This window comes from Anoplophora glabripennis, unplaced genomic scaffold, assembly GCF_000390285.2.
Source record: "Anoplophora glabripennis isolate ALB-LARVAE unplaced genomic scaffold, Agla_2.0 scaffold646, whole genome shotgun sequence".
NCBI lineage: Eukaryota > Metazoa > Arthropoda > Insecta > Coleoptera > Cerambycidae > Anoplophora > Anoplophora glabripennis.
The window spans coordinates 37,056-62,121 of record NW_019416845.1 but is presented as its reverse complement, the minus strand read 5'-3'; the positions used below and the strand labels follow the sequence as shown (position 1 = coordinate 62,121).

At 32.5% G+C, this 25,066-nt stretch overlaps 1 protein-coding gene and 1 long non-coding RNA gene across 3 annotated transcripts; one reads left to right on the top strand and one right to left on the bottom strand.

Annotated features, from left to right (window-relative positions):
• Window positions 1–168: 168 nt before the first annotated feature.
• LOC108912529 (4-coumarate--CoA ligase 1) lies at window positions 169–19,347 on the top strand. Of its 2 annotated transcripts, none has more exons than XM_018717772.1 (5): window positions 169–251; window positions 6,533–6,676; window positions 7,853–8,518; window positions 10,549–10,845; window positions 18,703–19,347. In XM_018717772.1, exons 2-5 carry the CDS (start codon window positions 6,557–6,559, stop codon window positions 19,216–19,218), a joined length of 1,599 nt encoding a protein of 532 aa, XP_018573288.1. In that variant the 5' UTR covers window positions 169–251; window positions 6,533–6,556; the 3' UTR covers window positions 19,219–19,347. The 2 variants fall into 2 exon arrangements, with proteins under 2 accessions (XP_018573288.1, XP_018573289.1); XM_018717773.2 differs by lacking the exon at window positions 169–251 and adding an exon at window positions 6,387–6,404.
• A 4,844-nt stretch (window positions 19,348–24,191) lies between these two features.
• Window positions 24,192–24,717, bottom strand: LOC108912526. The gene is made up of 3 exons (XR_001964551.1): window positions 24,598–24,717; window positions 24,392–24,480; window positions 24,192–24,342 (listed from the first exon to the last, which is right to left on the bottom strand). It is a non-coding gene; the product is annotated as an uncharacterized LOC108912526 (long non-coding RNA).
• Window positions 24,718–25,066: the final 349 nt, after the last annotated feature.

Sequence of the window (25,066 nt, the reverse complement as noted above, 5' to 3'; positions counted from 1 at the left end):
AGAATGTGGAAATGTGCTAGCAACTAATTGGAATGGAAAAACTGATAGGCTCATGTTAGATGGACATCGTGATCGTATCTAAAGAACAAACCATCGATAACTTATCACAACCTTGTGATAAGATTAATACTTAGCAGACTTATTTTACATTTAAAATTTTGTTCAGTTTTCACCAGATAGCTGTTCACAATAAAGAAAATAGGAAATTTAATTCGCAGTTTAAGTTTTATAATGCAACTCGGTTAACTAAGGTAAGTACCTATTTAATTTAAATAAAATAGATTAATGTTTTGTTGTTTATTTTAGCCTTTTTGAATCTTGAGAAAGATAATAAATGATTATTTATCGAAGGATTTGTTCATAGTTAAAAAGAGTTTTCTTTCAATCACCAATTGACGCCATCCCCAATATTTGTTTATGTTGATATACTGGGTGTTACAAATTAGTAGGTCAAGCAGGTAATTACATATTCTTTAAACTAAAATAATAGGACTTTTCTTATGCCACTTTTCATTTCATAAATCGATGTCGCTTAAGTTACAATATCTTGTAAATGAGGCACCAAATAAAAATCTTACAAGAGTGGAAGAAATAGAATATAAAAAAATAATGCGAAAGCCTACTCAAAAAAAGAAATAGGGGTCCATGGGTACTGCAACCCTCCTCCCCTCCGTTTGCGTTTTGATATTTTAAATCAAAATTACACAGAAAGTGTGGCGACTTAAGATCAAAATGTGTGCTAAATTTCAAATAAATATCCCTACAATTACCGGAGTTATTAATAAAAATAATTTTTTAAATTTTAATTTTGACACCCTATATTTTGCAAATGGGGCTCCGAAATGAAAAGTGGCATTAGAAAAGTCCCATTCTTTTAGTCCAAAGAATATGTGGTTAGCTGCTGGACCTACTAATTTGTAACACCCTGTATATACAGGGTGTTAATGAACTTATGTCAAATATTTTTGCCACATGTCCGTTATTGTCAACATGAGGTAAATAAACGAATTTGTGTTGAGTAAAATGTAATTTTAAAATCTGACTTACCTCAACATTGCCAGGAGCCACCATTTGAGAACTGCTGATTTTCATAGAAGATGTTCGACGTATCCACTATTTGCTTGCACACAAGCTTCAGCGCGACGTATCCAATTCGCTTGCATCGGCCCACATGTTCACTGAAAACTGTCGCATTGCGATATTTCTGGTGCTACGATGCGGATCTTCTTCGACGAGATCTGAAATCATCTCTTCGACATTTAAGATTTTTAGTGGTCGCCCTGAGCCATCGTCCCTTCGCCATAAATTATGAGCATATCATAATATTCGCGATTGCTAAATAAATGCGCCATTTTCAAACGAAAACTTGGAAATATGGCTATTAAATGTAGGTAGGTACTCTCGAAAAATAGCACAGCAATCACTCCAACAATGTATTACAAACTGACTTTCGAATACAGTCCGGCTTCATAAGAAACCTACAAACTCGTAAAAAACGTTACAGAATGTTTAGTAAATACTCGCCACGATAAAATACATGTATTTAAGCAGTTCCAAAACAGTTTTAAACATATTTTTAATTAGCCTTTTTCTCTATGACCTTAAACTTCCGATACAAGTTTGCGACATCATTTAACTCAGTTTTTTCTCCTTTTTCACCCCTTTAAATCTTTGACATAGGTTCATTAACACCCTGTATATGTCCAAAAATTGAAGCGACTTAAAATATTGAGTTTGGGCTTAAAATGTTCGTATAAATGAGTACTTTCGAAATTCGAATGGTCTTTTTGAAAAACTCCTTTTAGCAAAATAACCCAAAAACCTGATGAAGTGGTCTCACAATACGATTTCTACGACTTGTCTCGTGTCAATAATCGCTTGAATTGAGCTGTTTGGCCCTAAAAGCCTCATCAACTATTAAACCCATGACCCCTTTACCTTATAACCCTCAAAGCCCCATAACCCCATAACCATACAGTCACATAAGCTTCAAAACCCACATAATCGAAACTTTGATTGTCTTTTTATACGTCTGTAATCCTGCTATCCCATACAACACCAAATCCCATATTCCCATACCAGAATATGCTCACATTCTTCACAATTTTGCCGATTTAATAATTTATGTAACTCTACGTTTTAAAAAATACTCTGTACAACATTATAATTTGTAGATTGAAAGAAAAAGTCAACAACCCAAAAATAATCAGAATCGATTAATACATATTCCAGTTATTTACAAAGTTCAAAAAATTTTGAGGCCATCTAGCGGCCAAACGAAGCGATTTTGGATATAGATGAATTAGCCTAAATTTACCTATTTTGAGTCCACGAGTCTGTGGCCTTTCATTGTACACGTTTTCTGGGGCACCCTGTATATAAAACAGGAACAGGAAAGGGTAGTCTGACTGACCAGTCAAGAAAAAACAATTATACAGGGTGATTCACAAATGGTGACCAAAAATGAAACCTCGTATTCTTTGGTGAATTTTAAGGGGAGTCTCCTATAAAGTTTTGATCTAGGACACTTCGTTAAAAAGATATAGGTTGTTAAACTTCGGCTATTTAAAAACTAGTTAGTAAAATAATTTGAAATTGGGCACATGTATTTATGTAAACATTGTCCAAAATCTGAGGGCTCTTCCTAAAATTTACATGCTCCAGTGGCGGAGATACAGGGTATATTTTGTTAAATAAAATTGTACGCCACTGCTTTATGGTAACAATATTTTCGAATTCGTCTTTCAATTTTCTACAAATTATTACTCTCTTATGTTTTTCGAAAAAAGTCTGATTTTCGAGTACAACTTAAAAAACGAACTGAGAGCACACTTTGATATTCGAATATAATGCCTTTTAAAATTACATAGTGGGCTGCGATAGCAACTTTGACATTCTGAGCAGTTAAAAGAAAGAATAAATAATACTTTTCATAAGATTCAAGCAACAATAATTTTCGAACAAATTAATTTTCGTTACAAAAAAGATGTCGGGCTTATTTTCATGGAAATGGAGGTATATTTGATCATTTACTCAAATAAAATCACTAAATGATGACTAATGTTATTAATTTCTTTATAGTCCATTGAAATGTTACATTTTTTTGGGCTTAGCGTGCAAAAGTCAGAGCACGCAATTTTATTTTTTGGATATCAAGAGGGGGTTAGTGTAAAGTTAAATCCATGTTTGTGGGGTCGCAACCCTTGAGCGTCGGCCGCCATCTGTAAAAAGGGCTGCGAATGGTTTTTATACTAGTACTTACTATATCGGCCAAACTATTCCTCGCAGAGAAAATTTGTAAACACATTTCTTGTTGCGAATTAAATTCTCTACAAATTTAGTTCCATAACTTTTAGTCGTAGAACCAAAATTAGCAAAGTTATTAACAAAAACATATAATTTGGGAAGAAATTTTCTTTTGGTCGTTATAACTTTTTTCTGGTCATTTTACAAAAAATTACGTCAGAGCATTTTGATAGAGGGGTTTTCAAGGAATAATTTCCATTACATACTTTTTTCAAATTTTATTTATTAATTAGGGTTTTACAGCGATGCGAAACTTCCACTATTCTTCAGTACTAGTAAGTATACATACATTAATAAGAATGATTAGGCATAGTTTTCTCTCATTTTTCCATTATTTTTATAAGAAACATTTTAATGATTTATATTGCAATGTTGTTAATTAGTTATTGACTCTTTTCTCCACCCCCTAAGGGGTAGAGTCTGGTGGCGCGTTTTTTTTTTACGTCGTATCCCTAGTATGTATTTCCCAATCTACTGTGTCCTCAGTCTCTTTGATGTGCCAGGCTGCGACTCAGGATCTGGTGGAGCTTCCGATATTGAATTGTCGAGGAAGGATGGATAATGATGTGGCGTCATTGTTGGCAGTTCATCTTCAAAATAATTTTCCTCGATCAATTTTGATATCTCCATTATGTTGCTGCATGTCTCCCCAGAACAATTCAGGCATACTGCAGAACATTTGAGGCCTGCCTTCCGACATCCACTCGTTGCTCCACAGTTTCCTTTGCATCGGCAGAATATCAACTTTAGAAGCTCAGGGGGTGCTGGAGGTTTTGAACTTTGAATAGGCATCAATATTTGTCCATACTTTTTCCAGCCCCAGTCTTGAGGGTCGTTGTAATTCCCGAGCCACGACTGGACCTGACAATAGACTCGGAGGTTGTGCAAGCGGGCTGTGTCTTGTGTTGGAGGAAGTGAAGACAAATTAAATGTATTCTTTGTCACTGACTTGGCGAATCGTTTATATCTAAGACTGTCCAGAGAATCATCATCTTTATTGCCACCATATAAAGAGATGAAAAAACGTTCACCAACGGCAGTGAGCAAAGTTGGGTCGACTCTCTCATTGAGGAATAACGCTGTTCCACTAGCTAACTCAGGACGTGTCTCCAGTGTTGCGAGAAATTTCATTTTACCGATGTTGTAAGCTGCTGAAGTTGTGTCACATCCTGAGAAGGCATGGAGAAACAACAGATTATCCGCAATGACTTCTCCGTACATAAAACTTGACGGACATTATAATTGTTCGGCTGTACGTCCTTTCGATGGTTTAAAAAAATATATATTTGAATGTGTTCTTCCAAATGCCGCGAGCAAGACAAGAATGTCGATATCTTCGGCGACAATAGTGACTGAGTCGAACGATTGGGATGCAGCAAGAGCGGAGCGAACGATGAGGGTATCTGCATCTGATTCTGCTTGGTCGACACTGAAACCCACCTCCGACAATGAAGTTTTGAGAAGTTCAATGAACTTAGCCTTGTTCTTCTCATTATCAAGAAAACTTTGAAGGACGCCTCCTATGCCTAATCATTCATATTAATGTATACTTACTAGTACTGGAGAATAGTGTAAGTTTCGCATCACTATAAAATCCTAATAAATGAATAAAATTTGAAAAAAGTTTGTAATGGAAATTATTCCTTGAAAACCCCTCTATCAAAATACTCTCATGTATTTTTTTGTAAACTGACCAGAAAAAAAGTTATAACGACCAAGACAAAATTTCTTCCCAAATTTTTATCTATTTTCGTTAATAACTTTGTTATTTTTGGTTCTACGACTAAAAGTTACGGAACTAAAGTTGTAGAGAATTTAATTTGCAACCAGAAATGTATTTACAAATTTTCTGTGCGAGGAATAGTTTGCCCGATATAGTAAGTAGTAGTATAAAAACCATTCGCAGCCCTTTTTACAAGATTGCGGCCGACGCTCTAGGGTTGCGACCCCACAAACCTGGATTTAACTTTACACTAACCCCCTCTTGACATCCAAAAAATAAAATTGCGTGCTCCGACTTTTGCAACCTCAAATGTAACTTTTCAATGGACTATTATTCGAATAAATAACCGAATGATGCTTGTGCTTGTGCTTGTCATGTAATTTAAGTAAGTGTTTTCAGATGGTTTTTAAAATTTTTCTCGAAAATCAGGCTTTTTTCGAAAAACATGAGTAGTAATTTGTAGAAAATTGAAAGATGAATTCGAAAATATCACCGTAAAGCAGTGGCGTACTATTTAATTTAGAAAAATATGTCACCGATACCCTGTAGACAATGTTTACATAAATACATGTGCCTAATTTCAAATTATTTCACTGATTAGTTTTTAAATTATTTAAAAAAATATATATATTTTTTGAAGTTTACCATCTTAGTATTGTCACTTTTTTTAAAACAATTTTACATTCAAACAAGTTATAAAAATGGAGGAGGATCAATGTCACACAATGTGAAAAAATATAAAAAAAATAACGCGCTCCGATGTTTGACATCAGACTAACTGGTCCAGCGGCAGAGTATGAAAATTACGAGAAGAGATGAAAAAAAAATCAGTTTTCACCGCTGAATTTTAAAAAACGAACTTATGTAAGGGACTCTCTAAAGATTAAAGCTAGGCGCTGTATAAATATTACTTCCATGCAAAGCTAAACCCTGTTTATTACTAGCATTCGAATACTGAGGGTACTTATTTGATGAGTATTTAGGAAAATTTTTAGAATTAAAAATATTTGCTTAACGCCTACTACCAAACGAATTAAAAGTATAGAGTAGATATTAATCAAAATTCTATTTTTGTATTTTAAATATCGTTCCATATGAGCCATAATCCTATTTGTTAAATATATACATGCTGAATATGTAATTAATGCCCTATTTTGCAAAAATATACCTGTTGCCTGATCCCCATATTAAGGCAATTACAATAAAAATTTTATCCCAGCAGTTAGATAAAAATTTTAAAGCAAAAAGTATAGCACTTTTGTTGACACGTACTGAATTATCAGTAGTGTAAATAGGGGTATAAGTATACCTATTATCATACTTGTTTGTGTTTAATGTTCTTCGTTGGGACAATCACTATGAAAGAATTCTAGTAGTAGGTTGTTTTTCCTAATTTATAATTCAACAGAATAAAACGTAAAAGTTAACGGATCGTATTTAAATACTCGTTCTGTACTGTACATACCTAAATGTGTTCGTTATTTTTATAATTTGTGTTATTAGGAAAATCATACTATCATAAGAAAAATGCAGGTGGAGAATAATATCATTACGACTGATGGCGCACCTCTAGACGATATTTATAAAGGAGGTGTTGGATATTTTTGTTTTGAATTGATGAAAAGACATAGTCCCAAGATAGCCGAGGTAAGTAGTATTGTTAGATTTTAAAAACTGCAATCTTATCCGTTTCTTAACAAAATAACCTTAAAAGAATGTGAGGAGCTCTACTTCAGTGCTAACAGAAAGATTATTTTGTTTTATCTTGCCTATGTAAAGCATTTGTACAAATGACAGAGAACTTTTGATATTAAAATTTTTAATAATTTTGAGCCTACATATTCAGTATCGCTAAAGTCAGAGAATTTAAGAAAAATCAATGGCGCGCGGAGATTCTTAGTTACTTTTTATTTCTAACACTAGTTTACATATTACTCACATTTAGAGAAGTTTCGTAAGTTATTAAATCACTTCATCAAGTCTTATTAATCTAAATAAAAAATTACCATATCCTTCGTATATTCCTTCGTATAATAAACGTATTTATAACAATATACAGCGCTTTTCCTAAATACGGTTCGTAACTTCACATGTTTATAAGAACTTTTTTGTCTTGAAATACCATAAGAAATTGTGTCCTGAAGTTACAGACTGTACATAGAAAAAACACTGTAAAACTATAATATACAGGGTGTTAATGAACTTATGTCAAATATTTTAACCACATGTCCGTTATATCACAATGAGGTAAATACACGGATTTGTGTTGTGAGTGAAACGTAATTTTAAAATCTGCCTTAACTTAACGATTGTAAGGAGTCACCTTCTGAGAGCTGTCGTTCAGTATATTTCGCACGTTACACATGACAAGCTCTGTGGGCATTTTCTTTTGCTTCGCCATAAATTATGAGCATATCATAATATTCGCGTTTGCTAAATAAATGCGCCATTTCCAAACGAAAACTTGGAAATATGGCCATTAAATGTACACGCAAAAACAGCACAACAATCACTACAACAATGTATTACAAACTAACTTTCGAATACAGTCCGGCTTCATAAGAAACCTACAAACTCGTAAAGAGTATTACAGAATTTTTCGTAAGTACTCGCTGCGATAAAATACATTATTTCAGCAGTACCAAAACAGTTTTAAACACATTTTTAATAAGCTTTTTTCTATGACCTTAAATTTCCTATACAAGTTTGTGACATCAGCTAACTAAGTTTTGGATCCTTTTTTACCCCTTTAAATTTTTGACAAAAGTTCATTAGCACCCCCTATAATGTGTATAATTTAGGTAAAGTAATTATACATTCCAGCTTGATGCACGCACAGGACAAGAAGAAACTTATGAATCATTATTAAAAAAGAGCATAAGAACAAGTATAATCTTACAAAATAAGGGTGTACAGAAAGGAGACACGATAGTGATATATTCTAAGAACCAATTGTACGCATGCGTTCCGTTGATATCGTGCTTTTTTCTCGGAGCTATTCCAACCTATTTGGATGATTTACTGACTTCAATTGAAGTTGTTAATGTACTCAAACAACTAGATCCGAAACTAATTCTAACAACATCTGAAAAGCTGGAAACTATTCAAAAGTTTATTAAAACTGAAGGTAATCATGTTAATACTGAAATATTAATTTTCGACCAGGGATTTTATGAACCACAAGAAAATGAAGGTGAATTCCAACCCATATACGTGAATGATTTAAAGGAAACGGTAATGATTCCCTTCAGTAGCGGAACCACAGGTTTTCCGAAAGGAATATGCATAAGTCATTATGCCTTATTACGTCGTAACTACGATGGTCTTTGCCCAGCAGATAAAACGAAAGTATTATTCAGTTACGGCTCTTTCCACTGGCTCATACAAGCAGCACGCCTGCTATGTTCAATTCGAAGTGGAATTTGCCGCTTGATCGATCCTGAACCGTTTGAGGCCAAGAAAGTTTGGTATTTACTAGAAAAGTTCAAAGTAGGTATCAGTTTTGGTGTATTGTATAAGTTATTTTTAGCTATAGCAAATGCTACAGTGCTTCAAACTCAACTATTTTTAGCCATAGGGTAGATAAAGTACTGTTTTTGTTGTCATTTATTTATATACAACTTTTTTAGTGAATTTTTTCATTAAAATTAATATTATCTTTAATTGCACAAATAACATTTCCAGATACCTATTTCTAATCTTGGAACAGAATTTCATTGTTGAAACAAATCAAGGCGTAGAGTTGCAACAAATGTCTATACTATCATTAAATATTTTCTGCAATGCTTCAACCTTTCTTGCTACCGAATCTGAATTATATTTGAAGAGCGACGGAAACAAAGGTTATATACATTTCTGAACTCGGTAAATTAAAAATATCGCAAATTTTCTTACATTTTTCTGAATATTATACAAGATATTTATTTCTACAGATTAGATGGTACACTTTTCTTGTCGATAGTTGATAAAGAACTTCTTGTGAGGCGCGTTTTTAGCCCCACAACAAAAAAGCAGGAGGTCCGAAAGGCAAGACCATGGTATTTATATGTTTTTTGGGTCGCTGAATACGAATCCGGTGTCCGTTTGACCCGATTAGCTCTGGTTGAAGGTCAGTTCAAGGTCAAATGTAGAGAATCAATTGCCAACAAAGTGAACCTACATATCTATATGCTTTGGGATCAAACGGACACCGGGTTCGGATTCAGCGACCCCAAAAATATATAGCTAAAATGGTCTTGTCTTTCGAACCTCCCACTTTTTTATTTTGTGGGGCTGTGTTTTCGATAATCAACATTGGAAGTTTTTAACTTGCATAATTCACTGGGCCGTCACGTCCCAAGCAATACCATTGAAGCATCTCTTAAAAATCTCACAACTTGATCTGGTTCCGAGATTTCAGTTTTTTTGGTTTGTAACCATCAGTTAATTTTATAAGCAATGAAGTCAGTTTGCTGTATCTGAAAACATTATGAAGTGTTATTTGATGGAACAATTTTTATTTATCAGGAACATTGATAATTTTTTTTCCACGACTGAAGAAGGTTTTTCTTCTTCGAATACTTTTAATTGTGAAAAAAACATTAAAGCCACAAACAAGTTGTATTTTGCAATATATTCTAAAACCACAAAATAAATTCAGTTTTGCAACTTCAAATAATCCAAAAATCAATTATTGGAATGAATCTTGAAATATTTCCAAAACCCCTCTTAAATGTTGACATCACCTGAAGAAGGGCAACACTCAATTAAAAGATATTTGACCTACTTTTCCCACAAAAAATTCTCATTAATCTGTGACCTACTTCCCCTATATTGACGAGAAAATATCGACCAGTTCTTCTTCTTCTTCTACTATCTGTGGTTCGTTCTATTCAAGTCCCGTACCACCGCGGCCTTATCAGGCCTATTATGCATCCCACTGCTCAATTCTATTCAGTAAGTAGTTTTGTCCTATTTACAAAGTTCAAAAACTGCCTTGCCGACACTTCTCACTCAGCTCCCTGGGTTCCAAGAAGGGGTTTTACCCAGGTGCATCATTCTACTAAGTGTAAATCCTGGGCACTTGCCCCTGCAGAGAAGTTTCATCGACCGACACACATCTTCGATAGACCGGAATGTCTGCAAGCCTTAGCTTCCTAATAAGTGACAGTGTCCCGTTATGAATCCCGTCACTCTCCTGAGCCGGATTTTATTCAAGCACAGTAGATTGTGTGCTGTTTCCTTCAAAGGATACACCATGACCTCCTTAGAACGGCTATGTCCTGGCCTTGAAGGCCAGCAGTTTCTGTGTTCTAATTCAGTTCACTTACCCAGAACCCCCCGAGCACACCGAGAGATATGCCACAGAAGGGTTCCGGACCAATTAATTCTATTATGGATCTCTTCCTAGCAAGTTCATTCTATTTCTCGTTTCCGTCAATGCCTTTGTATCGTGTTAGATAAAACTGCTACGATGTAGCATCGTAATCGTTAAATAATAAGCATTGAATTCTAGATAGTTTTAATTGTTATTTTTTTAGGTAAATGTAGTATTTTTAATTCCTTATGCCGTAATGGAAATGTATAATGTTGGGAAACCAAAAAATCTTGATTTGATGAACTTAACAACAATTATTGTTCCTGGCTGTAAACTACCTAAACAGTATCACCAAAATGTTCAAGAGTTACTGCCCAGCGTGGATGTTTTCCTTCTATATGGTCAAACGGAGGTTGGTCCCCTCACAGCATTTAGTAAATGCGATTTACATAGAGAATATAACAGAAAAAAGCTTGGTAGTATAGGTGTACCCTACAGTGGCTCTGGTAATTCTTATAAAGTAACTATATAATTTATTTATTACGAATGTTTAACTTTTACAAATGATTTGCATCCGACAATAAATATGAACCTTTACCTACGACCACTACAGTAAATACTTAAAACACACCGTCTGCGATCAATGTAAGATTCCTATTACGTACGGTAAAAAAATAGTACAGTTTTCCTAGCAACCGCCTAGCAACGGTCAATACAATACTGTTTGTATTGACCGTTGATAAGCTTGCACTCCATCCGGGTCTATGTCCATATATTCCAGCACCCTTCCCCCTGGCCATTTTGGAGTCGTCTCTAGGAGTTACTGAGACTGTTTTGTCTCCAGTAACCTATTCTTAAATAAACAAACTTCCTATACTCGGCGGCCGAAATTATAAAGAGTGACTAATACATAATATAAAAACACTATTACCATAACACGTATAAAATATAAAATGATTTCTATACGGTTCAGTATTATTTATCTTTGTGCCGCTCGCCATGCACATCAGTAGAATCTATAATCGTGTATAGACTGAGTTACACTGAACGTCGATCTATATTTTATCTCTGTCTTTTGCACTTGGTAGGGAATAGGGAAATGCTTTTTTAGTGGGGGTAAACGGACTTGATTTGTCCGACCTGAGAAACGTCATAGCATAAGCGTAGACGAGGGGTCTAATTTCATGGCTATAATAAATTTATAAATTAAAAAAACACAACTGGGACGTTTTAAAACGCTGTAATAATTAAAATTGATCAAAGTGCCGGTTATAGCAAACCGTAAAAAATATTAGATGTTATGTTTTATTATGTTTTTTCAATATTTTCTGTATCTTGTTGCCTTTTACGCAGACACGCCAATGGATTTTCGTTCCCGGCACGCTTCATCCCCCTTACTAGTCCAAGAGCTAGCGATGAATCACTATCTATAATTTTGGCCGTCGAGTATAGGTCTCTAATCTTTCACCACTTAATTCTGTCAATTTTATTATGTAACTTAAGTAAGTTAAGTTGAACAAATAAAACCTTGTTACTATTTATTTATTTAGGAATTACAACATCTAATGGGACAAAGCCCCAATTACAGGATAAGGTAAAACAGGAAACCTTAACTAAATTTAAAAACAAACTAACATTAAATATAAAAATATAAGTACCTACTACACAAAATAGAGCAATCAAAATATAAAATCCAGACAATAGAACTTAATTATAAACAACAGACAAATAAAACAAATAAGCTAACTAACATATATAAGATAAGGATTACATTTGCTAGACAAACAATTTTTTATGTCATTCATAGAATGAAAAAATATATGAAGTCGATCTTCATACTTTTGATAACTGGAAATTTTATTAGATGTAGGGGAGATACTGTTAGTAAATTGGTACGAGGTGTGGGTAATTGTAAAGCAGAGTGAAATCTAGAATTAAGTCTAGGAACATAATAATAAATCGTTGAGAGTCGAGTCTGCATTTAAAGTGTTATTTATAATTTTAAAATGGAATATAATTGAAAACATAATTAGCCTACGACAGAGACTATTAAAATTAAAACAAGAAAGTAATACTTCTTGAGGTGTACTACGAGGAGGATAAAATCCATAACTAATAAAAGGAATAGTCTTGAAAACTCTCCGTTGTACTTTCTCTAATCGAATATTATAAATATTGTAAATTGGACTCCAAACAACCGATACATATTCAAGTTTGCAACGCACAAATGCTGCATACAATATATTTAGAACCTTCACCTTCTNCAAGAGCTAGCGATGAATCACTATCTATAATTTTGGCCGTCGAGTATAGGTCTCTAATCTTTCACCACTTAATTCTGTCAATTTTATTATGTAACTTAAGTAAGTTAAGTTGAACAAATAAAACCTTGTTACTATTTATTTATTTAGGAATTACAACATCTAATGGGACAAAGCCCCAATTACAGGATAAGGTAAAACAGGAAACCTTAACTAAATTTAAAAACAAACTAACATTAAATATAAAAATATAAGTACCTACTACACAAAATAGAGCAATCAAAATATAAAATCCAGACAATAGAACTTAATTATAAACAACAGACAAATAAAACAAATAAGCTAACTAACATATATAAGATAAGGATTACATTTGCTAGACAAACAATTTTTTATGTCATTCATAGAATGAAAAAATATATGAAGTCGATCTTCATACTTTTGATAACTGGAAATTTTATTAGATGTAGGGGAGATACTGTTAGTAAATTGGTACGAGGTGTGGGTAATTGTAAAGCAGAGTGAAATCTAGAATTAAGTCTAGGAACATAATAATAAATCGTTGAGAGTCGAGTCTGCATTTAAAGTGTTATTTATAATTTTAAAATGGAATATAATTGAAAACATAATTAGCCTACGACAGAGACTATTAAAATTAAAACAAGAAAGTAATACTTCTTGAGGTGTACTACGAGGAGGATAAAATCCATAACTAATAAAAGGAATAGTCTTGAAAACTCTCCGTTGTACTTTCTCTAATCGAATATTATAAATATTGTAAATTGGACTCCAAACAACCGATACATATTCAAGTTTGCAACGCACAAATGCTGCATACAATATATTTAGAACCTTCACCTTCTGAAAGTCCTAAGAATTACACAAAATAAAGCCTAAATTCTTATAAGCAGATTTGGTTACTAAACTATTGTGCTCGTCAAACGATAATCTACTATCAAATGTAACACCAAGGTCAGTAAATTGTGTAATTCTACTTAAAAAAGATTCACCAATTTTATAATCAAAATCTAGATTAGTTTTGAGTCCACCGTAAGACATAATTTTACATTTGCTTACAATCAGAGGTAGATTATTATATAAACACCAACTGTGTAATCTGTCAAGATTATCTTGCAATATGTTACAATCAGTAGAAGATTTAACTTCCAAGAACAATTTCAGGTTGTCCGCATACAGTAAATAGTTGACATCAAGGCATTCAGTAACCTACGTCATTAATAAAATTAACACAACAGTGGCCCCAGGATTGACCCTTGTGGAACTCCTGAAGACTGATTGCCGGTACGGCACAAATTGGTACCTATATTCCAAATGACTCCAATTTCAATGTTAATAAATTATGATGAAGCCGATCGAAAGCTTTGGAAAAATCAGTATACACAACATCAACCTGACTGCCAGCATCTCAAGCTACAGTAATAAATTGGATTTTCTCAACTAGATTTGAGGTAGTTGGAAGACCACTCATAAATCCATGGTTGGATATATTGTAAAATTATTTCTAGGATTTTTGAGAAGTTACTTATAATAGCTATGGACCGGTAGTTAGTTATGTCGTTCTTAGTACATTTTTTACAAACGCGGCATATTCGCCATACTTGTGGATATTCTTTATACTTAATTATAGATTTAAATATGATTTTTAAAGGTTTTGCAAAAATTGTTTTACAGTCTTTTATTAAAAATGCAGGAATTAAATCAGGCCCCATTGTAAAATTACCCTTCATTCTCTTAATTGCATTTATTATGTCATCTTCGGTAACGTCAGAAAAACACAAAGAGTATTAGAGCCAACAGAGGGAAATGTGGGCGTACAACTGTTAAGACTGTGATTAGGTAAAAATGAATCAGAAAAATAATTGGCAAAAGCATTGACAATATCAGAACGATTATTTAACTGAATACTATTATAACCCATACAGGACAAAATAGAGGTAGAATTAGATCTTGAATTAATATGGGACCAAAATATTTTAGGATTTTGGGACAGATCACTGACTATTGAATTGTGATAATTTTTAAATGCTAATCAATGTTATTGTAGATTTATACAGGGTGAGTCATTAATAATGGTACACATCTTACTGGGTTATTGTTAACGTCAAAATATAGTGATAGAGCCAAACATGCCTTAATCAATTATTGCTCCTTTTCGTTCTACAGGGTGTTAAAGTTGAAAAAATATTTTCTTTTTTTATCTATATTTTAAGTATATATGGACCGATTGTTTTAAAAATTTGTAGTTTTACGTTTTTTGAGGAGGCAAATACGAATATGCAAACAGTGTTGAGGTCACGTCTAGAGGGCGCTAGTTATACTATACTATACCTATCAATGTAAAAATCTGTAACTTTTTGTATTTTACAAATTTGAATTTTTTTAACTACAAATTATTGAACTACGTTCAATTCTAAATAAAAAAGGTGTACTAGTTACAAATCGATAAACTAAACCGTTTTCAAGATACAGACGTTTAAAGTTTTTGATATTCGCCGGGAATTAAATTAGAAAATCAGCAGGTCTTAAGATACCAAGCCTGAATTAAGAATTAAGTAAGTAAGTAAGTAAGTAAGTAAGTAAGTAAGTAAGTAAGTAAGTAAGTAAGCATTTATTGGTGTTATTACATAAGAAAAATGTTTACACACGTCAAAGAAAAACATGGCCAAAGCATACAATTAAAATACAATTCAAAGAGAAGCACATCATAAGTAAGTAAGTAAGTAAGTAAGTAAGTAAGTAAGTAAGTAAGTAAGTAAGTAAGTAAGTAAGTAAGTAAGTAAGTAAGTAAGTAAGTAAGTAAGTAAGTAAGTAAGTAAGTAAGTAAGTAAGTAAGTAAGTAAGTAAGTAAGTAAGTAAGTAAGTAAGTAAGTAAGTAAGTAAGTAAGTAAGTAAGTAAGTAAGTAAGTAAGTAAGTAAGTAAGTAAGTAAGTAAGTAAGTAAGTAAGTAAGTAAGTAAGTAAGTAAGTAAGTAAGTAAGTAAGTAAGTAAGTAAGTAAGTAAGTAAGTAAGTAAGTAAGTAAGTAAGTAAGTAAGTAAGTAAGTAAGTAAGTAAGTAAGTAAGTAAGTAAGTAAGTAAGTAAGTAAGTAAGTAAGTAAGTAAGTAAGTAAGTAAGTAAGTAAGTAAGTAAGTAAGTAAGTAAGTAAGTAAGTAAGTAAGTAAGTAAGTAAGTAAGTAAGTAAGTAAGTAAGTAAGTAAGTAAGTAAGTAAGTAAGTAAGTAAGTAAGTAAGTAAGTAAGTAAGTAAGTAAGTAAGTAAGTAAGTAAGTAAGTAAGTAAGTAAGTAAGTAAGTAAGTAAGTAAGTAAGTAAGTAAGTAAGTAAGTAAGTAAGTAAGTAAGTAAGTAAGTAAGTAAGTAAGTAAGTAAGTAAGTAAGTAAGTAAGTAAGTAAGTAAGTAAGTAAGTAAGTAAGTAAGTAAGTAAGTAAGTAAGTAAGTAAGTAAGTAAGTAAGTAAGTAAGTAAGTAAGTAAGTAAGTAAGTAAGTAAGTAAGTAAGTAAGTAAGTAAGTAAGTAAGTAAGTAAGTAAGTAAGTAAGTAAGTAAGTAAGTAAGTAAGTAAGTAAGTAAGTAAGTAAGTAAGTAAGTAAGTAAGTAAGTAAGTAAGTAAGTAAGTAAGTAAGTAAGTAAGTAAGTAAGTAAGTAAGTAAGTAAGTAAGTAAGTAAGTAAGTAAGTAAGTAAGTAAGTAAGTAAGTAAGTAAGTAAGTAAGTAAGTAAGTAAGTAAGTAAGTAAGTAAGTAAGTAAGTAAGTAAGTAAGTAAGTAAGTAAGTAAGTAAGTAAGTAAGTAAGTAAGTAAGTAAGTAAGTAAGTAAGTAAGTAAGTAAGTAAGTAAGTAAGTAAGTAAGTAAGTAAGTAAGTAAGTAAGTAAGTAAGTAAGTAAGTAAGTAAGTAAGTAAGTAAGTAAGTAAGTAAGTAAGTAAGTAAGTAAGTAAGTAAGTAAGTAAGTAAGTAAGTAAGTAAGTAAGTAAGTAAGTAAGTAAGTAAGTAAGTAAGTAAGTAAGTAAGTAAGTAAGTAAGTAAGTAAGTAAGTAAGTAAGTAAGTAAGTAAGTAAGTAAGTAAGTAAGTAAGTAAGTAAGTAAGTAAGTAAGTAAGTAAGTAAGTAAGTAAGTAAGTAAGTAAGTAAGTAAGTAAGTAAGTAAGTAAGTAAGTAAGTAAGTAAGTAAGTAAGTAAGTAAGTAAGTAAGTAAGTAAGTAAGTAAGTAAGTAAGTAAGTAAGTAAGTAAGTAAGTAAGTAAGTAAGTAAGTAAGTAAGTAAGTAAGTAAGTAAGTAAGTAAGTAAGTAAGTAAGTAAGTAAGTAAGTAAGTAAGTAAGTAAGTAAGTAAGTAAGTAAGTAAGTAAGTAAGTAAGTAAGTAAGTAAGTAAGTAAGTAAGTAAGTAAGTAAGTAAGTAAGTAAGTAAGTAAGTAAGTAAGTAAGTAAGTAAGTAAGTAAGTAAGTAAGTAAGTAAGTAAGTAAGTAAGTAAGTAAGTAAGTAAGTAAGTAAGTAAGTAAGTAAGTAAGTAAGTAAGTAAGTAAGTAAGTAAGTAAGTAAGTAAGTAAGTAAGTAAGTAAGTAAGTAAGTAAGTAAGTAAGTAAGTAAGTAAGTAAGTAAGTAAGTAAGTAAGTAAGTAAGTAAGTAAGTAAGTAAGTAAGTAAGTAAGTAAGTAAGTAAGTAAGTAAGTAAGTAAGTAAGTAAGTAAGTAAGTAAGTAAGTAAGTAAGTAAGTAAGTAAGTAAGTAAGTAAGTAAGTAAGTAAGTAAGTAAGTAAGTAAGTAAGTAAGTAAGTAAGTAAGTAAGTAAGTAAGTAAGTAAGTAAGTAAGTAAGTAAGTAAGTAAGTAAGTAAGTAAGTAAGTAAGTAAGTAAGTAAGTAAGTAAGTAAGTAAGTAAGTAAGTAAGTAAGTAAGTAAGTAAGTAAGTAAGTAAGTAAGTAAGTAAGTAAGTAAGTAAGTAAGTAAGTAAGTAAGTAAGTAAGTAAGTAAGTAAGTAAGTAAGTAAGTAAGTAAGTAAGTAAGTAAGTAAGTAAGTAAGTAAGTAAGTAAGTAAGTANCGTACCTAATAGCTGTTTTACATTGACAATTTATTGATCAATTAATTCATGAAGTCGCTTCATCAAGAAATTGGACAAGTGTAATGCACCAAATCTGCTGTCAAATAACTTCATGAATTTATTCATCAAGTTCTTGACGAATTAGAGCATGTTCTAATTTTCGTCAATTTCTTCGTGAAGTTCAGAAGTACCAACCCAACAGATTTCCAGCCTCAGATCAGTAATGAGGTTATGTTATTGGAATATGTAAATAATTGTGTGGCGTTGTAGTAGTTTTGGATTGTTTTTACAAAAACTAATATTTATATAATATGTGTCAGAACGGTACCGCTGTTGTATCAATACAATTATGAGTGAAAAGGTGACATTTTTGAAATTTGTTTGCTTCTTTGATTCATTGGTAGAACTGATTTACTTGATAAAGTCTGTAGCAGTGTAAAACCACACTGTTTACCAATAAATTCGTGAATTAATTCATGAAGATTCATGAAGAACTTCGTCAATTTATTGATGAATAAATTGTCAACACAGCTATAACTACTTTGGAAAAAATAATTTTCTAATTTAATTCCCGTCGAATCTCAAAAACTTCAAATGTCTGTATCTCGAAAACAGTTGAGTTTATCGATTTGTAACAAGTATACCTTTTTTATTTATAATTGAACGTAGTTCAACAATTTGTAGTTAAAAAATTCAAAATTGTAAAATATAAAAAGTTGGACATATTTTTATATTGACAGGACAGTACAACTAGTGCCCCCTAGACGCGATCCCAACACTATTTGTATATTCGTATTTGCCACCTCAAAAAACGTAAAACTACAAATTTTCAAAACAATCGGTCCATGCATACTTAAAATATAGATAAAAAAAGAAAATATTTTTTCAACTTTAACACCCTGTAGAACGAAAAGGAGCAACAATTGATTAAGTCATGTTTGGCTCAATCGCTATATTTTCACGTTAACAATCTGCCATTAAGCTGTGTACCATTATTAATGACACCCTGTATTTACGCCAAACTTTATTTTTTAATTTTATTTTATTAATATATTTTTTTAATTACTTTAGGTAGTGGATCTAAATACTGGCGAAGCTTTAGGTCCCAATAAACCTGGTGAGCTTCATGTAAAAAGCGATGCAGTAATGTCCGGCTATTACAACGTGGATAGCAGCGATCAGTTCGATGAGGACGGTTGGCTCAAGACTGGCGATGAAGTGCTTTACGATGAAGATTTATGCTTTTTCATTATTGACAGAATTAAGGACATGATAATACATAAAGGCTGGCATATACCGCCAGCTTTTTTGGAGGAAGAGCTATTAAATCACCCTGCTGTCAAAAGAGCAGCGGTTATTGGTATTCCCCATGAAACAGATGGAGAACATCCCATGGCGTTGGTAGTTCTAAAGGACAACATTAAGAATGTCACTTCTAAAGACATAGAGAAATTCATAGCCGAAAGGATGCCAGAACGATTTCACTTAAAAGCAGGTGTAAAATTCATAGATGATTCGTATTTTGCAGGTGCCAGGAAAGTGAAAAGATATTTGTTGAAGAAATTGGTCCTCAATGGGAAAATTTAAAACTATATATTCTCATCTACATGAGGCTTATTACCATTTAACTTTTTTTCATTTTTGCTTATTCAGGACAAGAAAAAATATTTAGCTATAAGATTTATATATTACTGGTGGTAATAAAATTTTAAATTTTTGTGGTTTCGATTATTTTCGAATATCTTAAGAAGAAGGAACAAATTAATAAGATTTCTGAAAATAATAATTATTTGTATTATGTAGTTTAATTCTGTTATCTGATTAAAATTATTTTTAATTTGTCCCCACTGATTGGTAGTCAATGAGTGCATTAAATACTCTGCTATTTATTATATTGTGACACTCTCCATGAATAAATAATAAATTTAGAATAGCATTTGAGTAAATATTTGTGATGTACCAAAATATTCTAAAACAACGTAATTATTTTAGTATTATTATATTTCATTTTGGTAAGCAACATGTTTATAATTTCGCAGCATTATTGGTGATGATTTACTATCTCTACTTCATGTTACATCCTTTAGGTCCTTAGTATCTGAAAAAGAAAAGAATGAATTACTGTTAGAGTAAACGAAGATTTTATATTCTTCTGTTTTGTGATTTAGGTATCTTAAATATTTAGGAATCCAACTAGAGTTTAATAATGTAGTGCTTACCTTAATTTGTTTGTTCCTAGGTTTTTGACTAATTCTGGCAGTATTGCAGTAGTTGTTTTATCGCCCGCTTTATCGGACGTTTCACGTATCTTTTGGTAGTTTTCTGTATTTCTTATCTAGCGTCCGTTTTTTCAAGGCTTATTCTGAAAAGTATTTTAAATATCGAAAGGTGTGGCTTGTGACTTTTTCTAACGCTTTTTTTTATTAAGTTAAAAATCCATTTTTAATGGAGAGAAAAGAAATTTCTAGAGTTTCGAGTCGTATTGGAATGTAATTCTCACGTGGATTTTCTAAGGGTTGTAAACTTTGTGCTGGTCCAATAAGTATTTATAGTGAGTGAGTTTGCTCATTCTTCGTAGCAAAGGGAGAATTGTCTCCACATTGCTGTTTGGTGGTTCCCGTTTTAGCATTTATTTTTGGACATTTTTGGAGTTGCGTTAGCAAGTTCCTGAAACCTCTTTGTCGCCAACAATGTCTCTAAATTATGCCAATCGACACAATTTAGAGACACTCATTCAGTTTTTCCATTATAATACGGCTTGTTTATTATCCAATCAAGTGTCTTAACGGTTCGACGCTGAATAATTCCAGTCATTTTCTATACCTAAGTTGGTCGGTATGATTGCTCATCGTACTTTTAGGGTTTTATTGTGGAGTTAACGAAGTTTTGGTCTGGTAGTAAGCGATTTTGTTGGTTTTTTAATTAAAATGAGTTATTCTGATAATGATAAATCCTAGCTTTTTTTAAAGGGAGGTTTATTTCGGTCATTTTTGTCTGATGATGTGCGAGAGAGACCGAGTTATAGTGCGCGATAGAGATAGAGTGGTTGTGTCGTCTTATAGGGTTTCTGTCACTCTTTATCTTTGTTGTCTTCAGGAGTTTTTGGGGCTTCCCCAGGATCTTCAAGACACCTAGGGGGGCGTGAGGTAGAGCGCAGGGCTTTTTTTCGCCGACGTCACAACGTATGAGAAAAAAAACAGTTTTTGCTCGAAACTCGGAACTGGTTGGAAATATAAAAAAAAATTCCTTCCGCTTCTGAGTAGAGCGCTCATTAGGTGAGGCAGGGCGAGGGGTCAAAACATATGAGAAAAGCGACTCGAAATATCAGAACATTTTCCATGGTGGGGATTGGTGATCGAGTGCAAAAGGCCCGAAGTCCACATTTCAAAAAAAAAATAAAAATTCGGGACCAAGGGTGTGAGAAATAGAATAAAATAGTGGTTATCGGAAACGGTGCGCTGAATCGAAAAAATAATTATAAAAATCTCCCCACACCCCAGGCCCTGATTGTCCGCTTTGCAAAATTTTGAAAACAAGAGATGTATTACGTGATACAGTAAAAAAGGCCATATAATTCGGAAACGGTGCGTTGAATCGAAAAAATAATTTAAAAAATCTCCCCAACACCCCTGGTACTGATTGTCCGCTCTCCGTTGAATTCAAAAAGTCTAAAGTCCATATGTAGGAAAACAAAAAAGTTAGTCAAAAATTGCAACAGCAGGTTCCAATAATTTTATAAAATTATTAAATTTTCAAGAAAATTCAAAATTAAGGAACTTTTCTTAAAGAAATTTTATGTTGTGGAACTTTTTTTGAACACCCTGTCACAAATATGAACACTGACAATGGCATCCATTATATGCAACACTTGTGTCAAGAAATTGCAATCTTTTACGTTATTAAACACAATATTCAATAAAAAAATATGTGATTCGCTACATTTTTACACAACCTGTATAATGTAATTTTTTAACAGAGGTATTTAACATAGTGCGGGATAATTGTTAGATTTAATTGTTTTTTAGAACAATTGAAAAAGTTAATTGTAATTTATTTAGTTGCAAGATGCAATTAGTATAGATTACTCAAAATAAATTAATTGCAACGTGCAAATTAATAGTTCAATTGCAGTTAATTTTGACTGCAATTAAATTAATCGCAATTACTTTTTTAATCAATTAAGTAATTGATTGAAAATTTAATTGATTAATGCCCAACACTGCCACGTGGCAATTACTTACCTGCCTGCTTGTTTAGTTGTCTGCTTGCCTATCTACCTTACCTGGTTGCCCACTCGCCTGTTGTTTACTTGGCTACTTGCCCGCTTGACCGAGACTCACCTATAAATACAATTTTCAGCTAAATTGCATGCTAAAAATTTCTTACCTCATTTGGTATTTTCATTTTGGTGTGTACATATATGTATCTGTATATTTTTGGTTACTGCCAGAACATAAGACAAATGTTTACACAAGTCACAAAAGAAATATGACACCAAGAGTACAGGGTGATTCACTATATTTTGACCCCCCTTTAACTTTAAAAATATTAAATATAAAAGTTGCACGATTTTTTATGAATTTTTCGAAAATGATAATAGAAAAACAAACGAAGTCCAAACAAAATGGCCGCGGATGTTAACTTTGTTAAGTTAAATGGAACACCTCGTATATTTTTACATATTTGGATAGAACGTTCCCTGTAGAGCATAGCCATATAGGGTTTGTTGGGTCCATCTCTAACAATAAGTAAGATACTTTTAAAAAACGAAAAGGTTTTTTTTATTAAAAAAATTAATTCATCTTGTAAAGTTAAAGGGGGGGTCAAAATATAGTGAATCACCCTGTACCAGTAATTAAAAATAGGTCAAAACTAAAGCACAGATATGTGGATAAATCATAAAAAAAATACTAAAAATAAAATCTATAGATACAAAAAGAGGCACTATTATTACAAAGTACATAAAGAAGTATATCATAGCCCAGCAATAATGCGAATACATTTGCGTTGTAATTTAAAAATTTTATCACCTTGGGAAGAATGACCCTATTTCAAAATAGCTTAACACAGATGTGAGTGAAAAAAAAACATAATAGGCGGATAGCAATATTTTTATCGAAACAGAACTAACAAGGCTTCTGATCAGGAACATCTTTTTAGATAGTTTTTTAGATAACTCGTCAATATGTTGCTTCCAAGACATTTGGCAATCAATGTTCACTTCGAGAAATTCCACTTGCGAGGCGCAATTGGTGAACTCATCATGCACATAACGCAAAGTAAACAAAATAGACTGTTTTGTCTTGATTGAGATACATCTTATTTGCCAAAAACCACTGCTTAACGTTATCCTGTGTTGTTTGAACATTATTACGAAGGACGCTGGCTTGACCTATACTATTTAGGATCGTAGTATCATCCGCAAATAGGATAAACTTGGAAATGCTATCACTAGCGTAGCGTAGATCGTTTATATAAATGAGAAATAGTGCAGGCCCAAGGACAGATCCTTGTGGGACTCCGTGATTCATGGTTAAGCATGAAGATTTACTTCCATTAAAAGAGACAAATTGAGATCTGTCACTCAGGGATGATTTAATAAGGATTTTGAATTAAAATGTTGTGGCTCACGCAGTCAAAAACCTTGGTCATATAAAGTACCATTAATAATGTCTCTATTCTCAAAGCCACTCAGAACTGAGTGCATTAAGTTGTTTATTGCTAGTGAGGTGGACCTTTTATTAAAAAAGCCAAATTGGCAGGAGTTAAATAAGTTGTTTGATTCAAAATATTCGTTATGTAACAAAAGCCTGCACGCGTAGTAATTATTTATTAGTTCTCGGAACGGATGGGCCAAAAAGTAAAATATTTCAGTCAACACTAATTTATCGGAAAGTTAATGGTTTTCAAGTAGGCTTAACGTCGCCAAGACCGTCCTTCGTGGAAGGCTTCACGAAATTTAGCAATATTTTTTAACAAGTTTACTTAAACTGTCGGAACCATGTATTCAGAAGGTATAAAGAGAAGAATCGATATTTCAAATAACGCGCGAAATGCATTCCAAAGAACGTAGGAATTCTAAGAATAAGTTGTTAGAATGTTGTGAGGAAAAGAAAGTAAAGTAGCTGGTTTTTAGGTGAATTTTCCAAGCTATTAAGAATATATTAAATGAGATGGCTAATCCGTCCCGTATTGCTATGCGGAGTCACTAGAGGAAGGCTAGGGTTATTTGTAAGTTTAGTCTAAAAATTATTTAGATAAATGTAAAATCAGCCAATTAGATAACTATTGACATGGCATAGTTATGCCAAAGCGTCGCGGTATCCAGGGTTTCCGCCAGTAAGATAAGAACAGAAACGTCTGAACCCAAGAAATGGGCGTGTCGAAGCGAAGTGTCGAATTCAGGAGAAATTCGAAAAAAGTCAGTTCTTCCTTGGGTTTCACATTGAGCAATGTACTTAGTTTGTAACGTTTAATTTTTACCTTAAACGAGGGCATGTATCGTATTCTGAAAACTGAAACACCCAGTATTTATAAGGTTTTATTTGCTATTTCTTTAAACATCTTTATCCATTTAAAATTGGTATTTTCATTCTAAAATTAACATCACACTGTATAGATAAGATTTTATCTTTTATGTTAAAAGGAAAAGGATATTCGTTCAGTCCACCAATTGGGTTTTCCTTGAAGAGATTCCCTTTGCATTCCTAGCTAAAAAGTAATTTTATTAATAAAATAAATATCATTTTGAAAAACGTACCTTTTTATAACGGTAGACAGGAGTGTTTATCGTTCCTTGGAGTTTTGTAGGCGGCAAGTGGCATCTCGAAACGCAAAAATGCTGGGACCCTGAAATAAAGATTAAAATAATAGTTTATAAATATAAGTTTTGTATAACCTAATTCATTTCGTGATATGGTTTTTAGAGATTATTTACGTATCTAACAATTAACTAACGTAGCTTACCTTAAAGTGTATCTCTTATAGGCTTCTTAAATTTAAAATTCATGTAGTCCACTGGGCATTGTTTCTTGTTTGTTTATTTTAATTCAAATTTGACATCTCGCCATGTTGTCTCCTTCTTCTTCCGTGATTATTGATCGACTTAAATTAAGTAAAGTAGAGTCTGCGCGTTACAATGTTGCCCGATTGTGCATAGCATTTTTAATGTTGAAAACTCCCGATTATGACATCGTCTCATTTTAGTTACTTAATTTACACTTAGAATATAGTATTACAGCCTTCCGTTGCATTGTTATATCAGGAAAAACCAATATTTTCAATTATTTCCGACATGCTTGACTGTGATTGGCAGAGCTATTGTCCAATCACACTATGATTAGTTTCCAAGGGGGGTTTTTCCGCGCGCTTTCTGGGTGGAAAAACAGAAGAAGGTTAGATTTTTTGGAGGGTGTGTGTGAATTAGTGGCCAGTA

Coding starts and splice junctions, on each gene's coding strand:
- LOC108912529 (XM_018717772.1), top strand. CDS start 6,557: ATGCAGGTGGAGAATAATATCATTACGACTGATGGCGCACCTCTAGAC. Junction 8,519..10,548: donor ATTTACTAGAAAAGTTCAAA/GTAGGTATCAGT, acceptor TTATTTTTTTAG/GTAAATGTAGTATTTTTAAT. Junction 10,846..18,702: donor GCTCTGGTAATTCTTATAAA/GTAACTATATAA, acceptor TAATTACTTTAG/GTAGTGGATCTAAATACTGG.